This window comes from Saccopteryx bilineata, chromosome 11, assembly GCF_036850765.1.
Source record: "Saccopteryx bilineata isolate mSacBil1 chromosome 11, mSacBil1_pri_phased_curated, whole genome shotgun sequence".
NCBI classification, from domain to species: Eukaryota; Metazoa; Chordata; class Mammalia; order Chiroptera; family Emballonuridae; genus Saccopteryx; species Saccopteryx bilineata.
This window is the reverse complement of record NC_089500.1, coordinates 71109013-71130724: the sequence shown is the minus strand read 5'-3', so window position 1 is coordinate 71130724 and position 21712 is coordinate 71109013. Positions and strand designations below refer to the sequence as shown.

The following is a 21712-nucleotide window of genomic DNA, read 5'->3' as shown; positions in this document are numbered from 1 at the left end:
GCAACCTTCCAAGGAAGTGTTTTAGGGTCCATCAAAATGAGGACTGTTCCCTTGCTGAGCCTGGCTGTCCTTGGAACGCAGTGGGGGGGGGCATCGAAGAGCTCCCTGCCATAAAGACTCTGCCCCCCCCCCTTTTTTTTTTAATTTTTCTGAAGCTAGAAACGGGGAGAGACAGTCAGACAGACTCCCGCATGCGCCCGACCGGGATCCACCCTGCACACCCACCAGGGGGCGACGCTCTGTCCACCAGGGGGCGATGCTCTGCCCCTCCGGGGCGTCGCTCTGTTGAGACCAGAGCCACTCTAGCGCCTGGGGCAGAGGCCAAGGAGCCATCCCCAGCGCCCGGGCCATCTTTGCTCCAATGGAGCCTCCCTGCGGGAGGAGAAGAGAGAGACAGAGAGGAAGGAGAGGGGGAGAGGTGGAGAAGCAGATGGGCGCTTCTCCTGTGTACCCTGGCCGGGAATCGAACCCACGACTTCTGCACGCCAGGCCGAAGCTCTACCACTGAGCCAACCGGCCAGGGCTCTGTCCCCTTTTTGTCTACACTGCCTGCTGACCCTGTTCTCTCCCGAAGGAGCACTTCTTTCACTGTCTGGATGACCCAGGGCTGGCTCTGGCCTCTGGTCTTTGAGGAGTGCCTGTTACCTGTCTGCAGGTCTCCAAGAGACTCCGGGGCAGCTGGCTGAGCGAGGACAGATGACTTTCTTCAGGACGGGCCCTGTGAGTCCTTACTGCTTCCTGGGCTCTGAGTCACAACTTCCACCGTCTTCTCTGATGGAGACACAGAAAAAGCCAGAGGATTTGAAACACCCAAGGCTGAAGATCTATAACGAACAATGAACAATTTGAGAAGGGATATCCAGGTCGTGCAGTACCTTTTGTGAGAACAATAAACCATAGCCTTAAATTGTTAATCCCTCTGCTTCTTTTTTTAAAATTTTAATTATTTTCATTTATTTATTCATTTTAGAGGGGGGGGAGAGAGAGAGAGAGAAGGAGGGAGGAGCAGGAAGCTTTAACTCCCATATGTGCCTTGACCGGGCAATCCCAGGGTTTTGAACTAGCAACCTCAGCGTTCCAGGTGGACGCTTTATCCACTGCGCCACCACAGGTCAGGCAATCCCTCTGCTTCTTACAGCAGAAACACCTGTTCCTGGTGACGTCAGAAGGTTTCAGGTCCCATAGGATTTCCCTCAAGGACTCTGGTAACAGTACGCGGTGGTCAAAATGCCGACAGTTCTGCTAAAGCCATTCTTATGAGGGGCCCTGAAAAGGTGGTCTAGGCAGAGATGGTGAATTTTATGTTACGTGCATTTTAACACAATTATTTTTAAGTGCAGTCTGAAGACTCATTTTCTGAAAGTCTGTTTTCACCTAAGGTTTTAATTCATTCTAAAGGAATGGACAGGCCGCAGAAATAACGTAAGGAATACTATTTCTTACAGCTGAGCTTTTGATAAGTATCAAGCGGCAGAGTTCATACAGACATCTTTTAACAAAATCCTGGAGTGCAGGTGCCGTGTTTTTGATCAGGAGACAGTATATGCCTTAAAGCAACTATTTAACCTGGCCCGCAAGAGAGCCACCTGGGCAGCGTTTAAAATGACGGATTATGGCCTGACCTGTAGTGGCGCAGTGCATCAAGTGTCAACCTGGAACGCTGAGGTCGCCAGTTCAAAACCCTGGGCTTGCCTGGTTAAGGCATATATGGGAGTTGATGCTTCCTGCTCCTCCCCCCTTCTCTCTCTCTCTCTCTGTCTCTCTTCTCTAAAATGAATAAATAAAAATAATTAAAATAAAATAAAATGACAGATGCCACCACCCCCAGGCATTCTAGCTTCATCGGTCTGTAATGGGGCCCAGTATTGTTTTAAAATTCCTCTAGGTGATTCCAATGTACAGAAAGATTAAGGCTTTTAAGTTAACAGAGCTGGGGGAAAGGCTAATTAAGCCTGACCAGGTGGTGAGCAATGGATAGAGTATCAACCTGGGATGCTAAAGACCCAGGTTCAAAACCTTGAAGGTTGCTGGCTTGAGTGTGGGATCATAGACATGACCCCAAGGTCGCTGGCTTGAGCAAGGGGTCACTCACTGACTTGGCTGAAGCCCTTGGGCAAGGTATGTATAAAAAAGCAATCAATGAACAACTAAGGTGCTGCAACTATGAGTTGATGCTTCTCTCTCTCCTCTCTCTCCCTCTCTGTCTCTCTCTCTCCCTCTCTCTGTCCTCTCTAAAAATGAATTAAAAAAATTAAAAAAAAGAAAGGCTAATAAAAATAAGTAAGATCATGGTTTTCCAACCCACTTATTTTCAGTCCACACTAAAATCTGTTCCTTATTAAAAACATCTTTCGCCCTGGCTGGATAGCTCAGTTGGTTAGAGCATCGTGCTGAGGTGCAGAGGTAGCTGGTTTGATCCCCAGTTAGGGCACATGCAGGAAGAGATTGATGTCCCTGTCTCTCTCTCTTCCTCTCTTGCTAAAATCAATTTTTAAAAAATTAAAAAACAGAAACAAAAACAAACATCTTTCGGTGGTTCCCACCCAACCTTCATTTTTTTAAATAACGAATACACTGTATAGTCTTTTTTTATTTTTATTTTTTGTAGTGAGAGAGAGCGAGAGAGGAGACAGGGAAACAGACAGAAAGGGACAGAGATGAAAAGCATCAACTTGTTGCAGCATTTTAGTTGTTCATTGAATGCTTTCTCATATGTGCCTTGACTGAGGGGCTCCAGCTGAGCCAATGACCCCTGGCTCAAACCAGCGACCCTGGGCTCAAGCCTGTGACCATTAGATCATATTTGTGATTTCACACTCAGTCCAGCAACCTGTGCAGTGACCTTGGGGCTTTGAATCTGGGTCCTCAGTATCCCAGGCCAATGCTCTATCCACTAAGCCACCACCTGGTCGGGTTGGCTGGTATTGTCTTATTCACCATGCCTACTATGTAACAGGTCTCAATTGTTGTTTTTTAAATAAAGGAATGACTAAATGGATGAATGCTAATGTAACACTATCTGTTCTACCTATTTGAAATGTTATTCTGTTTAATGTTAGCTTTTAAAAAATACCTTTTCTCAGTGGACTCCAGTAATGTTTCTGTTCCAAGCTCAAGGTGTAAAAACTCATAATGGCAAGTCCTAATGTATATATTATGAAGAATATAAAAGGCTATTAAGAGGGCCAGCACTTGTGTGTGTGTGTGTGTGTGTGTGTGTGTATGGCCAACATCGCCTCCATATGGGCAAAACTACCTAGAACAGTGTTTTTCAACCAATGTGCCATGGCACACTAGTGTGCCGTGAGACATGGTCAGGTGTGCCGTGGGGAAATTAAACATGGGTCCCCAAACTATGGCCTGCGTGCCGAATACGGCCCACGGAGGCTATTTATCCGGCAGCCGCCAGCCGCTTCCATCCGAACATAAACATTCCCCTCACAATCCCTCCAGCTATCAGCGACAGGAAGAGCGGAAGCACAGAGAATGCTCACTGACCAATCACCTTCTAGGATTCATCCCGACCACTAGCGATGAACCAATAGTAGGCCGCCTCTCATCCACACTCAGGAAGGTCCCTCGCAGGGCTGCCATGCACTTGTCATTGTGTGGCAGCAGCAGCGAGTAGTTGAAGCTGCTACTCCTCCCCATGGTCCCGATTTCTAATCCTGGTCAGGACTGGAGGTAAATGTTGCCACCACTAGATGAAGCCTCAGCCTCAGCTGGTTATGTCTATCCTGATGGTGTATATAGATATTTGACCTTTTTCTTTTTAAAAGAGGCCCCCACAGAGGGTGATATACAATGCATCACAATGTTATCTAACTTTAAAGCTAAATTTGCTGATCTTCCTTTGGACAGTTTTTGGTTATCTGTTGCCAAGGAGTTCCCCATTCTGGCCAACAAAACTATTTTGACATTGCTCCCGTTTTCAACCACATATCTATGTGAGCTGAGCTTCTCAAGCTTGACTGCGATAAAAACTAAAAACAGAGAGAGACTGAGAACGGTTGAGGAAGAGCGTGTGTGTCTTTCTACCATTCCTGCCAGGATATCCCTTTTGTGTTCATCGAAACAGCCTCAGGTTTCACACTGAGTATAAATACATTTAGAAACTATATTATTAACTATATGTATAATATGTGCTGTGTTAGAGTGTCATTTTGTGTCATTTTGGTAGGTGGTGTGCCCCAGGATTTTGTAAATGTAAAAAATGTGCCGCAGCTCAAAAAAGGTTGAAAATCACTGACCTAGAATTCACCTTGATTGCAAGCCTTCGCCCTGAGCCTGGACCCAAGGAGTCTGGAGGACTGTCAAGGTCTGAATGGGTGGAGAGTGTCTCTAACGGACTGAGCTCTGCCAGCCACTGGTGACATATTCTCCTGCTCCCTATTTAGCAGAGATATGCAAGTCTCTGACTTCTATGATTTAATAGGAATTAGATAAAGTCTATGTGTCCTCATCAACCCCCATCCATACTTGATCTTCCTAGTTGGAAACTTTTATTGAATACTGGGTTTATACCATGCTATCCTAAAACATTGGTACCGAAATTTAAAACGCACTTTTCTGTAGTGCACAAACCCTGAGCTTTACTTGTAAACCCATTTTTTTTTTTTTTTTGGTATTTTTCTGAAGCTGGAAACGGAGGCAGTCTGACAGACTCCCGCATGCGCCCGACCGGGATCCACCCGGCACGCCCACCAGGGGGCGATGCTCTGCCCATCTGGGGGGTCGCTCTGCCGCAATCAGAGCCACTCTAGCGCCTGGGGCAGAGGCCAAGGAGCCATCCCCAGCGCCTGGGCCATGTTTTGCTCCAATGGAGCCTTGGCTGCGGGAGGGGAAGAGAGAGACAGAGAGGAAGGAGGGGGGGGGTGGAGAAGCAAATGGGCGCTTCTCCTGTGTGCCCTGGCCGGGAATCGAACCCGGGTCCCCCGCACGCCAGGCCAATGCTCTACCGCTGAGCCAACCGGCCAGGGCCAACCCATTTGTTTTTTAAAGTGCCACTCATCTGTTTTCACATATTGGCTAAGCCTTATAATGTTCTTTAAAAAAGGGAAAATAACCACAGGCCAAACTATGTCCGATTCCCTTACTTTTAAAATAGTCTTTTGCCTTCAAAGAGGAAACCTGGCAGGGAGGACCTTGTTTTCATGGCGGTGGTACCACAGGACACCGATCAGAGAGGGACTTGAGAGTCCCCCTGAGACACTCTCTCATACTCCAGCTCCAGAGCATAAGTGTTTCAGCAGCCAGGGTCAGGGCTGGAGCCCGTGGACACGGACAGCAGGGCCTGCAGAGCCCACACTGACTGGTCCTGTGGGCTGTCCTTTAGGCTCCTGCTGGCCACCCACCTGTCTGGTGCCCTCTGCAACAGTACAGGAGCCTGGCCCCACAGAAGACAGCTCAGGCACTCTCTCACTTTTCCTCTGTGCCCACCATGCCACGGACCACTGTCCCTGTCCGGGTGAGGGACATCTAGCTGGCTGGCAGAACATCTTTGGAGCATGCCTCCACACTCCGCCTCTTTGCAGGGATGGTTCTGGATTTAGATTCACAATTTAGGCCATAAAGCTAACTGATCAATTTACATTTGATTCTTATCAACCTTAGTCCCATAATTTAAGAGCTGGGTCCTCCAAAGTCCATGGAGGGAACACACAGAAACCACACCTCCTTTTCTGTCCTTGCCCGGGGTGTTCCTGCCCTACTCATAGTGTGTCCTTGAAGACACTCGGGGTCTGAAAGGAGCTTTAAGATGGGCTGGTCTACCAGTGACAGGTGCTTATCAAAACCCTCGATCTGAGGGGCGCCCCTCTCTGGCTTTAATTTGGCAGTCTGAGCCTCTGGTCGCTTGGGAACTCCGCAGCCCAGGGCGAAGCAGAGAGGTGCCTGGAGGGAGAGGGGAGGAGAGGAGCGTGCCCTTTTAGCGGTTCAGGTTCGTCTCCTAAGAGCAGGGCCCACTCTTCCAGTCCGAGCCAGGACGAGGTCGAAATGCGGCGGGGAGCCGCGCAGCCGCGGAGGAAGCCAGGCGAACCCACGCCCCGCGGCTTTCCGGGTCCTGGCGTCCGGGTCTCGGTACTCGAAACTCCGCGGATCCGTGGCGGAAACACACTACGTCTCCCGCGGGCCCTGGGTTATTGGCGAGGGCGGGCCGTAAAGCGTGGGGGCGTGGTCTCCACAGGCTCCACCCCCAGGACCCAAGCCGCGGATGAATTTTCAGCCGTGTTGTGCTTGAGCGCGGTGAAGCCAGGAAACGCAGACCATGGCCATGACTTTGGGTTACTGGGACATCCGCGGGGTAAGCGAGGGTCCGCATGGGCGGGTGGGATGGAGTTGGCGGCGGGGAGATCCTGGGTTCTGGGGCGGTCCCTGCAGGGTCCTCCTCGCGGCTGGAGAAGCAGAGCCCCGTCGCCTGCCTGGCCGGGTGTTGGGTGAGGGGCAGTACCCGGAGCGGAGCGAGTCTGGCAGTCGGAACCGGGATCGCTGACCTCTGTCCCTCCGTCCCCCCCCCCCCCCCCCCCCCCCCCCCCGCTAGCTGGCGCATGCCATCCGCCTGCTCCTGGAGTACACAGACTCCAACTATGAGGAGAAGAAGTACTCGATGGGGGACGGTAATGGCATCCTCGTGGTGTTCCGACTACGACCCAACCTCTGCTGATTTGGTCGCAAGTACCCTTGCCCCGGCCACCTGTCGCTCATCTCTGCCACCCTCCACTGTCTGAGGGTGGACCTTGGCCTTCCAGGCAGGACAGCAGAGAGGATTGCTGGGTCCCCTGTGTCAGTAACTGCGACGACTCTCCTAGTGCTGGCCTACATTTATGGAAGCCTTGCCCATGTAACGTCCTGAGACTTTTAGCATTCTTTCCTCAACCTGAGCGAAAGACTTAGTGTTCAGATTGCAGACCCCTGGTCAGAGCCTGGCCACTGACTGCTTGGTAGGGTCCCGGGAAAGAGGGTTGGCCTGGGGGGGGTGTTTGTTTCACTCCCTCTTCTCCACCACAGCTCCCGACTATGACAGAAGCCAGTGGCTGAGTGAAAAATTCAAGCTGGGCCTGGACTTCCCCAATGTAGGTGCCAGGTGTGAGCAGTGGGCACAGTGGGCAGAGAGAAGCTTGTCTCTACTCTGACATCTCCGTTCCCAGCTTAGAGGTTTCAGGATGCAGGGTGCTCTGCTCAGCCTCTCCGCTTCCTGGTTCTCTTCACTGCTTTCCCATCAAGCTCTGTCTTTCAGCTCAGTGGGCTAGATACTCAGAGGCCAAGTTTGATCTCTGCCCTGAATGAAGTGAGGAGCTTCAGGGGAGCCTGTGGCCTGCTGACCCGCCCCTGTCCCCCTTCCAGCTGCCCTACTTAATTGACGGGGCTCACAAGCTCACCCAGAGTAATGCCATCCTTCGCTACATTGCTCGCAAGCACAACCTCTGTGAGTGGGGTGGGGGATGGGTGCTGGCAGATGGGGGCCGTGTCCCTGGACTGGCCCCTTAGCTGAGGGAGGGTCACTATACTGTCCACAGGTGGGGAGACGGAAGAGGAGAAGATTTGCGTGGACATTTTGGAGAACGAGGTTATGGACACATCCAATCAGTTGGCAACGGTCTGCTACAGCCCTGACTATGTGAGTTGCCACTTACTCAGCTGGTCTGATCAGGTTATGAAAGGAGCTAGGAGGCATGTCTCATCTACACTGGTCCAATTTGTCATTTGAACTCCTTGGAGCTTCCGATCCTCCAAGATGGTAGTAAACAGCCAGCCTTGTGACCCTCATAACCCCAGTGCCTCAAATGAAATTTCTGACCTGGTTCCCTTTAATGTTAGGAGAGTGATTAGACTCCCTAGGTGGGAGTTCAGTTCCTAGCAGTGTTCACCTTGTTATCCTAGCAGCACCTCTCTGACAGCCTTGTGCATCAGGACACTCTCCCAGCAGGCAGCGTGGGGCAGCCACAGGGCCTCTGGGCCTCGCCTTGGTTCCTTCCAGCCTTTCAAGTCTCCCCATTGGTCCAGAAAGTGCTCAGGTGTCCATTTGGTCACATCCCTACCTTCCAATACAACTGGAACTTATCATTTCTTTCCTGAGGCTGTGAGATCTGTGCTGTTTCATTCTGCCTGACGTCTCACCCCAGGGCCCGGCCCGGTTCTCCCAGCACTCCGGGGTCTGGCCCATGGGAGGCTGTTTGGAGATGAGTGGGGATGGGTCCAGGGACAGTGAGGTGTTTCCCTTTGCCTTCCCAACTGCCTCTCACGGGTGGGAGGTGGTACCCAGGCGAGACTAATGAACACAGGTTGCATTAAATTAAACCCTGGACCCCGACCCAGGTACAGTTGGGGAACACGGATGCTCATTTGTGACAGTTGAGGGTTGAGAACAGCCCTGGGGGACCTGCCTCTCTGCCCAGAGAGTCTGTGTATGAGGGTGGTGACAACTCCTTTGTCCCTCAGGAGAAACTGAAGCCTGACTACTTGAAGGGGCTCCCTGACAAGATGAAGCAGTTCTCGCAGTTTCTGGGGAAGAGGTCGTGGTTTGCAGGGGACAAGGTAAGGGGTGGGCTTTGGGGGGTGGTAGCTGACATTGTCCCGGGTTCAGGGTTTGGCGCCCATTCATGCATTTCCTGTCCGCAGCTCACCTATGTGGACTTCCTGGCTTATGACATACTAGACCTGCACCGCATATTCGAGCCCGCGTGTCTGGATGCCTTCCCGAACCTGAAGGACTTCGTTACCCGGGTAGAGGTGATGGCACTGATCCTCTTCCTATTTATCTCATTTGTCTTCTCCCTGATGCTTTCCCAGTCCTGGGGCTAAAATGGAGCATAATTAGCATTCACTGAGGACTTGTTTATGCCAGGACCTGTGCACAGCGTTATGCAGATACGGGGTGAAATTGAGTCTTTATAGCATTCCTACATGGGAATACTTATCACCTGTCCTTTACAGATAATGAACTGAGGTGACAGGGTAAGTCAATTCCTCGAGGTCACAGAGCCAGTACCGGCTGTGCTGGGCTGCCAGTCAGCCCCGGCGTCTGTGAGCAGCAGTCAGAGGCTTCACCATTCCTGAGCCAGAAACAAGAGCTCAGGCCCTTCTCCAGCCTGGGGTCCCAGCTCAGGACATGGTGGATGAAGCAGGGCGTTCAGGTGCTCGTATGTAGCAGAACTAGTGGCGTTGAGACACGGTAGGCTGATAATAAGTACCAAAGACACAGGGTTTACTCCCTGTCCCCGGATCGCTCTGTAGCGTGGGATCCCCTGAGGGCAGACTGAGATTTCCGGGCTGCGGTTGGTGGGGGATGTGGGTGCCCTGTGGGTGCCCTGAGGGAGGATTTCTCTTGACGTCTTCAGTGGTGGGCCCTTCCTTTGCCTCCTGTCTCTATTTCCTTCTTCCCTCTCTTTAGCCAAGATAGTCTCACGGGGATGGGGTGGGACACTCATTCTCAGTCGTGTCCACTGAGCTGCTCTCTTCTCTGTGTGAGGCACTGTGTCAGGCAGGGCGGGGTGCGGAGGTGACCCAGCCCCGCCTCCCGGGGCTCAGTGCAGTTAGAGAAACACAGGAGACCCAGCCCTGTGGTCCTGTGGTTCCACCTGGGTGATGGAGGGCCATAGCCTGGACCACACCACACAGCCCATCCCAGTCACCCTTAGTCAACTCCCAGAGGAGGAACAAAGTCAGCTTTATTGCGGATTACGGGAGTTGAGGCATTGTTAGTCCAAGAGGGTTCCCACTTACAATGTGTCCCCTCCCCCTCATCAGGAGATCTGCTCTGTCAGCTGTTTCCCATCAGCTCTGGGTCTGGTCTGAGGTGATCAGCCTTGGATATTATCTAAGAGCTGGGAGGAGTGACAGGCTGGGCGGAGGGGGCTGCTGTGGGCTCCTGTCTGTGCCTGTTTGGGCCCGGGCCGTGGTCACAGGCTGTCCCAGGACCTCTGAGTGCTGTGGGACTCATGAGCACCTGCCCTGGGAAGATGGCTTCACACCCCTGTGTGCCTAAGGCCTAGTGGGCTGCGGGAGGACCGGAATGAGTAGGTCGGGACCCAGTGAGACTGGGCTCAGGTACCAGGCCACGCAGTTGGACTTTCTCCTTTAAGTGGCGTTCTCAGGTCCTGGCCTGTGCTCTGCTCCCCCTCCTCCTGTTGGCTGTCCTCCTTGTTTGACTGAGTCACTGGGGGCGATGTGGCCTCTGCAAGCTGCACAGGCACATTCTGAGCCCCTTTGTTCTGCCCAGGGCCCTCCTCTGGCAGCCTCTGGGAGCCAGGAGCCTACCTCTGCAGGGAGTCTGAGCAGACTGGGAGGGGGAGGACTGCCTGTGTGGGAGGTAGGGAGGTTCAGCAGGCAGGGGAAGGAGTGCAGGGGAGAGCCCCAGTTGGGGAGAGAGCCTGGCTGCTCTGCCCTTTCCCCTGAGTAGCAGTGTGGCCTGAGGGCCGGGCTTCAACTTGGTGATTTTTTTTGGCAGATCAGGACAATGCTCCAACCCAGGGGTAGTCAACCTTTTTATACCTACCGCCCACTTTTGTCTCTGTTAGTAGTAAAATTTTCTAACCGCCCACCAGTTCCACAGTAATGGTGATTTATAAAGTAGGGAAGTAACTTTACTTTATAAAATTTATAAAGCAGAGTTACAGCAAGTTAAAGCATATAATAATAATTACTTACCAAGTACTTTATGTTGAATTTTCGCTAAGTTTGTCAGAATAAATCTTTATAAAACAACTTACTATAGTTAAATATATCTTTTTATTTATACTTTGGTTGCTCTGCTACCGCCCACCATGAAAGCTGGAACGCCCACTAGTGTGTGGTAGGGACCAGGTTGACTACCACTGCTCTAACCAATTTACCTTCTGAAAAATGTGAAAGCAGAACCTAGTTAGTAAGGGGTTGTGTGAAGTTCTAAATCTGTATCATAATCATTAATGAATATAAAACTTCTATAGCATGGTGTAGTCTTACATGTGGTAACTGATACTAAGACAGCACTTCAGTTAAAGGGAATTGGAAGAATTAAATTACTAGAGTTGAGGACCCCAGGAAGGCACTTAGTCCTCAGTGCCTGGCCCACAAGGAAGTCTCGCGGGATCCTGGACCTGGAGCGCCTGCTGGGGGCAGTGAGAGTCCAGGTGGGGCAGCTGAGCCTGATGTCCGGCCTCCCTTTGCACCCTCAGGGCCTGAAGAAGATCTCTGCCTACATGAAGTCCAGCCGCTTCCTCCGAACACCTGTGTACACAAAGATGGCCGTGTGGGGCAACAAGTAGGGGTGCCGGTCCGGAAGATGGGAGTGAGGAGCACTCTGGGGCCTGGGGAACAGCAGGCCCTCCTGAGCCTCCATGGAACCAGCTGTCTTTTTTTCCTCTTCTTTCCTTCATTCCCATGGTGGTCTTGTCTGGCCCCTTTACTTTCCCAGTCCTAGTGCACCCAGGTTTAAAGCTCTCCAGCGCCCCCTGTGCTCAGGGAGGCCACCCGCTGACGTTTCCCTGACTGCAGTAAATCAGAGCCAGGCAGACAGACCTTGCTTTCAGTGCTTGTTTTGCTGTCAACAGTCCGATGAGACCCCTGGCCTATAGCGCTCTTCACTGGGCTCCTGCCCATTCCCTGGTGACATGTGCTGCCTGGGTGTGCAGGCCCTGCCCCCCAACATGGCCCCTGCCCAGCCCTGCCTGATCCCCAGTAAAGCCTCATCCCACCTGCTGTGTCTTGCCTTATTCCCTCCTGGCCACCTGAACTCCCAGCGAGCCCTGCTGCTTCCACAGGTCTGACTGCTCATACTGGCCATGGCTAGGTACATGGGGATCATGGGTGGCAGTAAGGTGTATTGACACTTCTTGGTCCCATTTCTGACACCCTGGTTAGGAGGCCTTGTGGGCTCTCTGGAGAGGCTTTTTTGTGGACCTGTGTCTCTCATTCATTCACCCTTTGTTATTGGGGGCTCCCTGTGCAGAGCTTTGTGTCTTAGTGGGTAGGGCCCAGGGGTATTGGGAATTCCCAGGGGGGGAGCCCAGATTCTTTTCTCCTTCTGACTTAATCACATCTGTAAGATTCCTGGGATTCCATCCATTCCTTTCTCGGATGTCATCCGGGTGCCCTCTGCCGGCTCTGCACCGCTGTTATCTGGACCTTGTTTCTAGGCTAACTCCCTCTACTTCCTAGGCACCTGTGAGAGCAAGTTCTTTAGACCTTGCATATCTGAAAATATGCCCGTGGACAGGGAAGTGACATTTTGTTTGGGTATAGAATTCTAGAATGAAGACCTCCAGACTCTTGACGGATTACTCAGCTTCTGGGGCTCAGCACGGTTGATGAGAAGGGCGATGCCAGTCTGATTGAATCACTTTGTAGAGCACTCTTTTTTTTTTAACTTCAGAAGCTTTAAGGTTTTTTTTATCATTCTGAGGTATTCAATCCCGAGTGGTGATCTAATGGAGATGTGCACCCACGTCACGCTCCCATGTCATTCTAACCCAGGTTTCCTGCACCGTCATCCACCAGTCCTACCGGCACTGCATGCTTTGGAAGTCATTTAGAACTACTTCGTTGGTTGATTTTTAGAGAAAGAGAGTGAGATGAACAGCAATTTGTTGTTCCACTTATTTGTGCATTCATTGGTTATTTCCTCTATGTGCCCTGACGGGTTCAACCCTACAACCTTGGCAGATCAGGACAGTGCTCTAACCAACTGAGTTACCCAGTCAGGGCCTGAAAGTAATTTTAGATCACACTGTAAAGTGGGCTTCTCGAGAAGGCATTTCTTTTTTCTCTTTAAAGATTTTTTCATTTATTGATTTTAGAGAGAGGGGAGAAAAGGAGTGTGTAAGGCAGGAGGAGAAGAGGGAAGCATCAATTCATTGTTTCTTCTTGTGTGTGCCTTGCCTGGGCAAAACTGGGGGCTTGAACCGGTGACTCCAGCATTCCAGGTTGACACTCCATCCACTGCACCACCACAGGTCAAGCAAGAGACGGAGTTTCTAGTAGCTCAGGGGTTTCCAATTTGAGCCACTGTAAATAGTTGCCGACTTGAGTGAGTTTGGTATTCAATCAGGCTCAGCTGAAAAAAGATATTGTAAGTCATCAAAATACTCTTCTCCAAAATACAACCCAAAGAGAAAAGGGTCCGAGTCTTTATCAGGCATTTCCCAAGAGAGAATAAAGAAATAGCCCAGAAGCATATGAAAAGTGCTGAACATCATTAGCTATTGGAGGTGTTATGAATGCAATTGGAGCCTATTACATACCCACACAGGCTAAAATGAAAAGGATTGACAACTGTTAAATTTATGAAGTTCCTGGAATTGTCATTCATTGCTGGTGGGACAACCACTTTGGAATACCTGCAATATATACTGGAATTAAACATACATCTACCTTATGACCCTGGCATCTTACTCCGTGTTATAGTCCAACAGGGATGAATGTTTATATATGTCTTCCAGGGACATGAACAATAACCTTCAAGGCATCTATTTGAAATAGCCAATTACTGGCAACAAACAAATGTTTAACCTTGGAATGGACAGATACACTTGGCTTATTGCTATAATTCCATTAATCTTTTAATGGACTACAACAGTCCAGTGAATATACTATAATGAAAATAAATGGCCTAGTGCTGCATGCAGGGACAGGAATGACTCTCAGACACAGTATTGACCAAAAGAAGATGATATAAAATACATGCTTATCTATTTACCCGAAAGTTGAAACGAATCCAAGGTGATTGAAGCCACCTGAATGGTGACCTTGTTTTTGTGATGTTGCTCATTAATGGAAACTTGTGAATGGTGGAATGTCCTCGGCTTTATTCTGGATGGTGATTCCAGAAGGGCATCATATGTGAAAAGCCCCAGAGTACGTAGTGCATGTCAGATACAGGCACTTTACTGCATGCCATGCCTACCTGCTTATTATCTTGTATATTATATTATTGGTGTTTCCTTCTTTATCGGCCGTGTCTCCCCTTGGCAGAGGCAGGTCTCAGTGTGCCTGGCCCCGAGAGTGTGCAGTTTGAGATGGTCTGCTCTTTGACAGCCAGACACACCACTGGTGCATCCTGGAGGACAAGGCAGCCCAGCCCACCCAACCATGTTCTCTGCCCCAGTCTCCCTGGCCTGACCCCGACCCGCAGCCCGGTGCCTGCAGGAACAGACCCAGGGCAAGGCTGTTTCCAGGTCCTCCCTGCGGAGGGCCCTCTGTCAGCTGGTGGCCAGAGGAGTGGGTGCTCTGGTCTCCTTCCTGCTAGCTGGACTTGCCCTCTAGTTTGTGAGCACATTCGTTGTTTCAAGTCCTGCTCATCTGTTTTTTTTTTTTGTTTTTTTTTTTTTTTTCATTTTTCTGAAGCTGGAAACAGGGAGAGACAGCCAGACAGACTCCCGCATGCGCCCGACCGGGATCCACCCGGCACGCCCACCAGGGGCGGTGCTCTGCCCCCCAGGGGGCGATGCTCTGCCCATCCTGGGCGTCGCCATATTGCGACCAGAGCCACTCTAGCGCCTGAGGCAGAGGCCACAGAGCCATGCCCAGCGCCCAGGCCATCTTTGCTCCAATGGAGCCTTGGCTGCGGGAGGGGAAGAGAGAGACAGAGAGGAAAGCGCGGCGGAGGGGTGGAGAAGCAAATGGGCGCTTCTCCTGTGTGCCCTGGCCGGGAATCGAACCCGGGTCCTCCGCACGCTAGGCCGACGCTCTACCGCTGAGCCAACCGGCCAGGGCCCGCTCATCTGTTTTTACAAATGCACTCAACTTTGTTATATCCTTTCAAAAAAGGAAAACCACAGTCTAAACGGTATCGTATTTTCTCAGTTTTCATTTAGCGCTCTGCCTTGCAATGAAGTTGGCAGGTAGGGCATATTCTGGTGGAGGTTGTATCAGAGGTCACTGATCACAGACGGACTTCAATGTTCACCTGACCCCAGAGCTCACGTGTGTCATGAGCCAGGTTAGGGACTGGAATCTGTGGACCTGGACAGCTGTGGTCGTGTGGGGAGTCCTCCAGGCTCCTTACTGACCTCCCTACCCTGGTTCCAATGCCCTCTTCATTGGTACAGGTGCCTGGTCTCTCAGAGGAGAGACAGCTCTTTCTACTTCACTCACATGGCCTATGTGACCAGCGTGCTCCGGGGTAGTGTCCCGGCCAATATCAGGAACATCTAGCTGACTGGCAGGACATTTCTGGGACTGCAACTCAATACCTTGCCTCTTCCCAGGCGCCGATTCTGGATTTTAATCAACAACTTCTACCTTAAAGCTCATTGATTAATTTTTATTTAAATTGTATCACTCTTAGACATAGGACATAAGAGCTGGGGGCTCCAACGTCCATGAAAGTGTAAGACTGAGACCTCAACTCATTTTCTCTGTCTGGGCCTGGCGTTCCCGATCGTGTGGCCTGTAAGACAGGAGGCTGTCAGGGATTCTGAGGTCTTGGAGGACCTTTCTCACTGGCTGGACTGCCTCTGACATGTGCTGGTAGAAGGAAACTCGATTTGAGGGGCGCCACACTTTGGATAGAAGTGGTAGTTTGAGCCTTCCTGAGCCCTTGGGAACTCCGCAGACCAAGGGCGAGGATGAGCAATGCTTGGGGGATAAGGAAAGGGAGAGGAACCTCGCTGTTTTAGCGACACAGGTTTGTCTCCCAAGTGCACTGCCCAGTCCCTCTAACCCAGCAGAGGTCCGAAAGCGGGAACCGCGGAGCCGGCCGAGGACACAGGTGAGCACAGTCCCGCGGCTTTCGGCTTATTGGGGCCCAGACTGTGTTCCCCAATTCCTACCGATGAGTACCTAAAAGGTTAGCTTCCGCCGGATCTCCGGCTGAGGCACCGCGAGTCACGGGGTCTCAGAAGTGGGGGTGTGGGCGGAGTTCAGGGGGCGGCGGCTGGGCACGGAAACCAGCGTGCAGTGCGCACGGTGGGCCCCGCCTCTCCTCTCCTCTAGGGTAAATAGATTTCAAGCCCAGACTGGAGAAAGCCACATCACACACTGCGAGACAGCCAGCACCATGGCCATGACCTTGGGTTATTGGGACATTCGCGGGGTGAGCGAGGGGTCCGCCAGGCGGTTGGGATGGAGCGGGCGGTGGGAGATCCTGGGCTCCCGGCGGTCCCTGAAGGGTCCTCCCCTAGGTTGGCGGGAGCCGAGCCCCGTCACCCGCCTTTCATCAGGTGCTCGTTTGCGAGGGCGTCTGAGGGTGTCTCTGTGTGGGGGGAGGGAGGGGAGGGAAGGGAGGGTTGGAGTACCCAGAGCGGAGCGAGTCCCGCAGTCGGGCCCGGGATCGCTGACCTCTGTCCCGCTGTCCCCCTTAGCTGGCGCACGCCATCCGCCTGCTCCTGGAGTACACAGACTCGAAATATGAGGAGAAGAAGTACAGGCTTGGGGACGGTAATGGCATCCTTGCGGTGTTCCGATTTGGGCCCAACTCCTGCTGATTTGGTAGCAAGTACCGTATTTCCCCATGTATAAGACTCACCTTTCCCGAAAAATTTAGGGTCTAAAAACGGGGTGTGTCTTAAACAGTGGTTGTAGATTTTTTTTTTCTTGCATTTCCCGGTTTTTAGCGCTTGGTTTTGCGCTCATTGTTGAAGACAGTGATTCGTCATCAGACACAGATGAGGAGAAGCTAATGAGTGGGAGTTTTGACAGTGTTGAGGAGTTGTATGAATTTTATGATGAATAAAACTTGAGTTCAATAACTTTATGTAATACATATTTTTTTTTCAAATTTCGGGCTCCAAAATTGAAGTGCGTCTTATACATGGAGATATATGGTACTCTTGCCCGGGACACCTGTGGCTCATCTCTGCCTCCTCCACAGTCTGAGGGTGGACTTTGGCCTTCCAGGCAGGACAGCAGAGAGGATTGCTGGGTCCCGTGTCAGTAACTGCGACGACTCCCCTAGTGCTGGCCTACATTTATGGAAGCCTTGCCCATGTAACGTCCTGAGACTTTAGCATTATTTCCTCAAACCTGAGTGAAAGACTTAGTGTTCAGATTGCAGACGCCCTGGTCAGGGTCTGGCCACTGACTGCTCTGTATGTCCCGGGAAAGAGGGCTGGCCTGGGAGGATGTTTGTTTCACTCCCTCTTCTCCACCACAGCTCCCGACTATGACAGAAGCCAGTGGCTGAGTGAAAAATTCAAGCTGGGCCTGGACTTCCCCAATGTAGGTGCCCGTGTGAGCGGGGGCACAGTGGGCAGAGAGAAGCTTGTCTCTACTCTAACATCTCCGTTCCCAGCTTAGACAGAGGTTCCAGGATGCAGGGTGCTCTGCTCGGCCTCTCCGCTTCCTGGTTCTCCTCACTGCTTTCCCACCATGCTCTGTCTTCCAGCTCAGTCTTTAATTTTACAGTGTATTTGCTTAGGGCCTCCCATGGGCTAGCCAGTGAGAGGTCAGATTTGGACTCTGCCCTGAATGAGGGGAGGGGTTTCAGGGAACCCTTGACCTGCTGACCTGCCCCTGTCCCCCTTCCAGCTGCCTTACTTAATTGACGGGACTCATAGGCTCACCCAGAGCAACGCCATCCTTCGCTACATTGCTCGCAAGCACAACCTCTGTGAGTGGGGCAGGGGTGGGTGCAGGCGGATGGTGGCCATGTCCCTAGCTGTCTGGGGTGGGACGCAGAGTGAGGGTCCCTATGGTGTCCACAGGTGGGGAGACAGAAGAGGAGAAGATTCGCATGGACGTTTTGGAGAATGAAATTATGGATGTCCGAATGTACAACATCAGGATCTGCTACAGCCCTGACTTTGTGAGTTCCCTTCCGCGGGCTGGGTTAGATAGATTTTAACAGAAGACTGGTCTTTTGTGTCCCATCAATGCTGGTCCTGTTCGCCATTGAACTCCTGGGAGATTATGATTCTCCACGATTGTCCCTACAGTACCAGCAGTGTGATCCTCATAACCCCAGTGCCTCAAATGAAATTTCTGACTCAGTTCCATTTAAAGTTAGGAGAGTGATTAGACTCCCTAGGGTGGGAGTTCAGTTCCTAGCAGTGTTCACCTTGTTATCCCAGCAGCACCTCCCTGACTCTTTTGTGCATCAGCACACTTTCCCAGCAGGCAGCGTGGGGCAGCCACAGGAACTCTGGGTCTCTCCCTGCTCCCTTTCAGCCTCTCAAGTCTCCCCATTGGTCCAGAAAGCGCTCAGGTGTCCATTTGGTCACATTCCTACCTTCCAACACAACTGGAACTTATCATTTCCTTCCTGAGGCTGTGGGTTGTGTGTTCTTTCGTTCTGCCTAATGTCTGAGTCCTGGGTCCAGCCCGGTTCTCCCAGCACTCTGGGGTCTGGCCCACGGGAGGCTGTTTGGAGATGAGTGGGGACGGGGTCCAGGGACAGTGAGGTGTTTCCCTTTGCCTTCCCAACTGCCTCTCACAGGTGGGAGGTGGTACCTAGGAGAGTCTAATGAACACAGGTTGCATTAAATAATACCCTGGCCCCGACCCAGGTTCAGTTGGGGAACACGGATGCTCATTTGTGACTGCTGGGGTTCAGGAACAGCCTTGGGGGTCCTGCCTCTCTGCCCAGGGAGTCTGTGTCTGAGGGTGGTGACAGCTATTTGTTTCTCAGGAGAAACTGAAGCCTGAATTTTTGAATGTGCTTCCTGACAAGATGAAGCAGTTCTCGCAGTTTCTGGGGAAGAGGTCATGGTTTGCAGGGGACAAGGTAAGGGGTGGGCTTTGGGGGGGGGTAGCTGACATTGTCCCGGGTTCAGGGTTTGGCGCCCATTCATGCTATTCCCGTCCGCAGCTCACCTATGTGGATTTCCTGGCTTATGACCTCCTGGATGTGCTGTGTCTATTCGAGCCCAAGTGCCTGGATGCCTTCCCGAACCTGAAGGACTTCATGGTCCGCTTTGAGGTGATGGCTCTGATCTTCTTACTACTTTATCGTTATTTCTCCCTCTTCTCTCCGATGCTTTCCTATTCTTGTATCTAAATGAAGGATTCGCTGAGGACTTGTTTATGCCAGGACCTGTGCACAGCGCATAAGGGGTGAAATTGAATCTTTACAACATTTCTACATGAGAACACCAATCACCTGCCTTTTACATATAATGAACTGAGGTGAGAGGGTAAGTCGTTTGCTCGAGGTCACAGAGCCAGTACCGGCTGTGCTGGGCTCCCAGTCAGCCCCGGCGTCTGTGAGCAGCAGTCAGAGGCTCCCCCATTCCTGAGCCAGAAACAAGAGCTCAGGCCCTTCTCCAGCCTGGGGTCCCAGCTCAGGACATGGTGGATGAAGCAGGATGTTCAGATGTTCGTATGTAGCAGAACTAGTGGCGCTGAGACACGGTAGGGTGATATTAAGTACCAAAGACACACTCCCTGTTCTCGGATTGCTCTGCAGCGTGGGATCCCCTGAGGGCAGACTGAGATTTCCGGGCTTTTGTTGGTGTGGGGATCTGGGTGCTGGTGTGGGTGCCCTGAGGGAGGATTTCTCTTGACATTTTCAGTGGTGGGCCCTTCCTTTGCCTCCTGTCTCCATTTCCTTCTTCCCTCTCATTAGCCAAGATAGTCTCACGGGGGTGAGGTGGACACTCATTCTCAGTCGTGTCCACTGAGCTGCTCTCTTCTCTGTGTGAGGCACTGTGTCAGGCACGGCGGGGTGCGGAGGTGACCCAGCCCCGCCTCCTGGGTCTCAGTGCAGTTGGAGAAGTCCTGGGAGACCCAGCTGTGCGGTCCTGTGGTTCCACCTGGGTGATGGAGGGCCACAGGCTGGACCGCACCGCACAGCCCATCCCACTCACCCTTAGTCAACTCCCAGAGGAGGAACAAAGTCGGCTTTATTAAGGACTTGGGGAGTTGAGGCATTGCTAGTCCAAGAGGGTTCCCACTTACAGTGTGTCCCCTTCCTCCTCATCAGGAGATCTGCTCTGTCAGCTGTTTCCCATCAGCTCTGGGTCTGGTCCGAGGTGATCAGCCTTGGATATTATCCAAGATCTGGGAGGAGTGACAGGCTGGGCGGAGGGGGCTGCTGTGGGCTCCCGTCTGTGCCTGTTGGGCCCGGGCCGTGGTCACAGGCTGTCCCAGGACCTCTGAGTGCTGTGGGACTCACTGGGCACCCTGCCCTGGGAAGATGGCTTCACACTCCTGTGTGTCTAAGGCCTGGTGGGCTGCGGCAGGACCGGGATGAGTAGGTTGGGACCCAGTGAGACTGAGTAGGTCGGGACCCAGTGAGACTGGGCCAAGCCAATGGACTTTCTCCTTTAAGTGGAGTTCTCAGGGCCTGGCCTGGCTGCTCTGCTCCCCCTCCTCCTGTCGGCTGTTCTCCTTGTTTGACTGAGTCACTGGGGGAGATGTGGCCTCTGCAAGCTGCACAGGCACATTCTGAGCCCCTTTGTTCTGCCCAGGGCCCTCCTCTGGCAGCCTCTGAGAGCCAGGAGCCTCCCTCTGCAGGGAGACTGAGCAGCCTGGGAGGGGGAGGACCACCTAGTGGGATGGGGTGTGGAGGGGAGTGCAGGAGAAAGAGCTCAGAGTAGGTGGGAGAGTCCAAGTGAGGGGGAGAGCCCAAGTGGGGGAGAGAGCTGTGCTGCTCCGCCCTTTCCCCTGAGGAGCAGTGTGGCCTGAGGGCGGGACTTCAGCTTGTGTGTGTGTTTCCCTTCTGAAAAATGTGATAGCAGAAAGTAAGGGGTTGTGTGGAAGTTCTAAACCTGTACCATAATCATTAATGAATATAAAACTTCTATAGCATGGTGTAGTCTTACATGTGGTAACTGTTACTAAGATAGCACATCAGTTAAAGGGAACTGGAAGAATTAAATTACTAGAGTTGGGGACCTCAGGAAGGCACTTAGTCCAGTGCCTGGCCCACAAGGAAGTCTCACGGGATCCTGGACCTGGAGCACCTGCTGGGGGCGGTGAGAGCCCAGGTGGGGCAGCTGAGCCTGATATCCGGCCTCCCTTTGCACCCTCAGGGCCTGAAGAAGATCTCTGCCTACATGAAGTCCAGCCGCTTCCTCCGAACGCCTGTGTACTCAACGATGGCCATGTGGGGCAACAAGTAGGGGTGCTGGTCCGGAAGATGGGAGCCAGGAGCACGCTGGGGCCTGGGGAACAGCAGGCCCTTTGAGCCTCCATGGAACCAGCTGTGTTTTTTTCTCTTCTTTCCTTCATTCCCCTGGTGATTTTGTCTGGCCCTTTTGCTTCCCCAGTCCCAGTGCACCCGGGTTGAAAGCTCTCCAGCGTCCCCTGTGCTCAAGGAGGTCACCCGCTGAGGTTTCTTTCCCTGACTGCAGTAAATCAGAGCCAGGCAGACAGACCTTTCTTTCAGTGCTTGTTTTGTGGTCAAGAGCCCGACCAGATCCCTGGTCTGTGGTGCTCTGCCCTGTGCTCCCGGCCCTTCCCTGGAGAAAGTGCTGCCTGGGTGTGCAGGCCCTGCCCCCGACACGGCCCCTGCCCAGCTCTGCCTGATTCCCAATAAACCCCCCTCACACCTGCTGTGTCTTGTCTTATTCCCTCCTGGCCACTTGAACTCTCAGCGGGCCCTGCTGCTTCCACAGATATGACTGCTCATACTGGCAGTGGCTAGGTACATGGGGACCGTGGGTAGCAGTAAGGTATATTGACTCTTCTTATTCCCATTTCTGACACCCTGGAGCTCGAGGCCTTGTGGGCTCTCTGAAGAAGAGAGGCTTTTTTGTGGACTTGTATCTCATTCATTCACCCTTTGTTATTGAGTCTCTCTGCGCAGAGCTTTGTGGTTCAGTGGGTAGAGCCCAGGGGTATTGGAAATTCCCAAGGG

At 52.3% G+C, this 21712-nt stretch overlaps 2 protein-coding genes and 1 long non-coding RNA gene across 4 annotated transcripts; 2 read left to right on the top strand and 1 right to left on the bottom strand.

The window, feature by feature from the left end:
• Positions 1 to 5979: 5979 nt before the first annotated feature.
• On the top strand, positions 5980 to 11676 carry LOC136315382 (glutathione S-transferase Mu 1). Of its 2 annotated transcripts, XM_066246932.1 has the most exons (8): positions 6168 to 6301; positions 6539 to 6614; positions 7006 to 7070; positions 7342 to 7423; positions 7515 to 7615; positions 8437 to 8532; positions 8617 to 8727; positions 11154 to 11676. In XM_066246932.1, exons 1-8 carry the CDS (start codon positions 6266 to 6268, stop codon positions 11241 to 11243), a joined length of 657 nt encoding a protein of 218 aa, XP_066103029.1. In that variant the 5' UTR covers positions 6168 to 6265; the 3' UTR covers positions 11244 to 11676. The 2 variants fall into 2 exon arrangements, with proteins under 2 accessions (XP_066103028.1, XP_066103029.1); XM_066246931.1 differs by lacking the exon at positions 6539 to 6614 and having other exon boundaries at positions 5980 to 6301.
• LOC136315385 (uncharacterized) lies at positions 11354 to 16350 on the bottom strand. The gene is made up of 2 exons (XR_010727488.1): positions 16212 to 16350; positions 11354 to 13030 (listed from the first exon to the last, which is right to left on the bottom strand). It is a non-coding gene; the product is annotated as an uncharacterized lncRNA (long non-coding RNA).
• On the top strand, positions 15872 to 21408 carry LOC136315384 (glutathione S-transferase Mu 1-like). The gene is made up of 8 exons (XM_066246934.1): positions 15872 to 16009; positions 16278 to 16353; positions 17069 to 17133; positions 17443 to 17524; positions 17619 to 17719; positions 18542 to 18637; positions 18722 to 18832; positions 20886 to 21408. The coding sequence occupies exons 1-8, from the start codon at positions 15974 to 15976 to the stop codon at positions 20973 to 20975; spliced, it is 657 nt and encodes a 218-aa protein (XP_066103031.1). The 5' UTR covers positions 15872 to 15973; the 3' UTR covers positions 20976 to 21408.
• Positions 21409 to 21712: the final 304 nt, after the last annotated feature.

Excerpts from the sequence above, each read along its gene's own strand:
- LOC136315382 (XM_066246931.1), top strand. The coding sequence starts at position 5,995 with ATGCGGCGGGGAGCCGCGCAGCCGCGGAGGAAGCCAGGCGAACCCACG. Across the intron at positions 8,533-8,616 it reads CGTGGTTTGCAGGGGACAAG|CTCACCTATGTGGACTTCCT; the intron begins GTAAGGGGTGGG and ends TCCTGTCCGCAG. Across the intron at positions 8,728-11,153 it reads ACTTCGTTACCCGGGTAGAG|GGCCTGAAGAAGATCTCTGC; the intron begins GTGATGGCACTG and ends TTGCACCCTCAG.
- LOC136315384 (XM_066246934.1), top strand. The coding sequence starts at position 15,974 with ATGGCCATGACCTTGGGTTATTGGGACATTCGCGGG. Across the intron at positions 17,134-17,442 it reads TGGGCCTGGACTTCCCCAAT|CTGCCTTACTTAATTGACGG; the intron begins GTAGGTGCCCGT and ends TCCCCCTTCCAG. Across the intron at positions 17,720-18,541 it reads TCTGCTACAGCCCTGACTTT|GAGAAACTGAAGCCTGAATT; the intron begins GTGAGTTCCCTT and ends TTTGTTTCTCAG.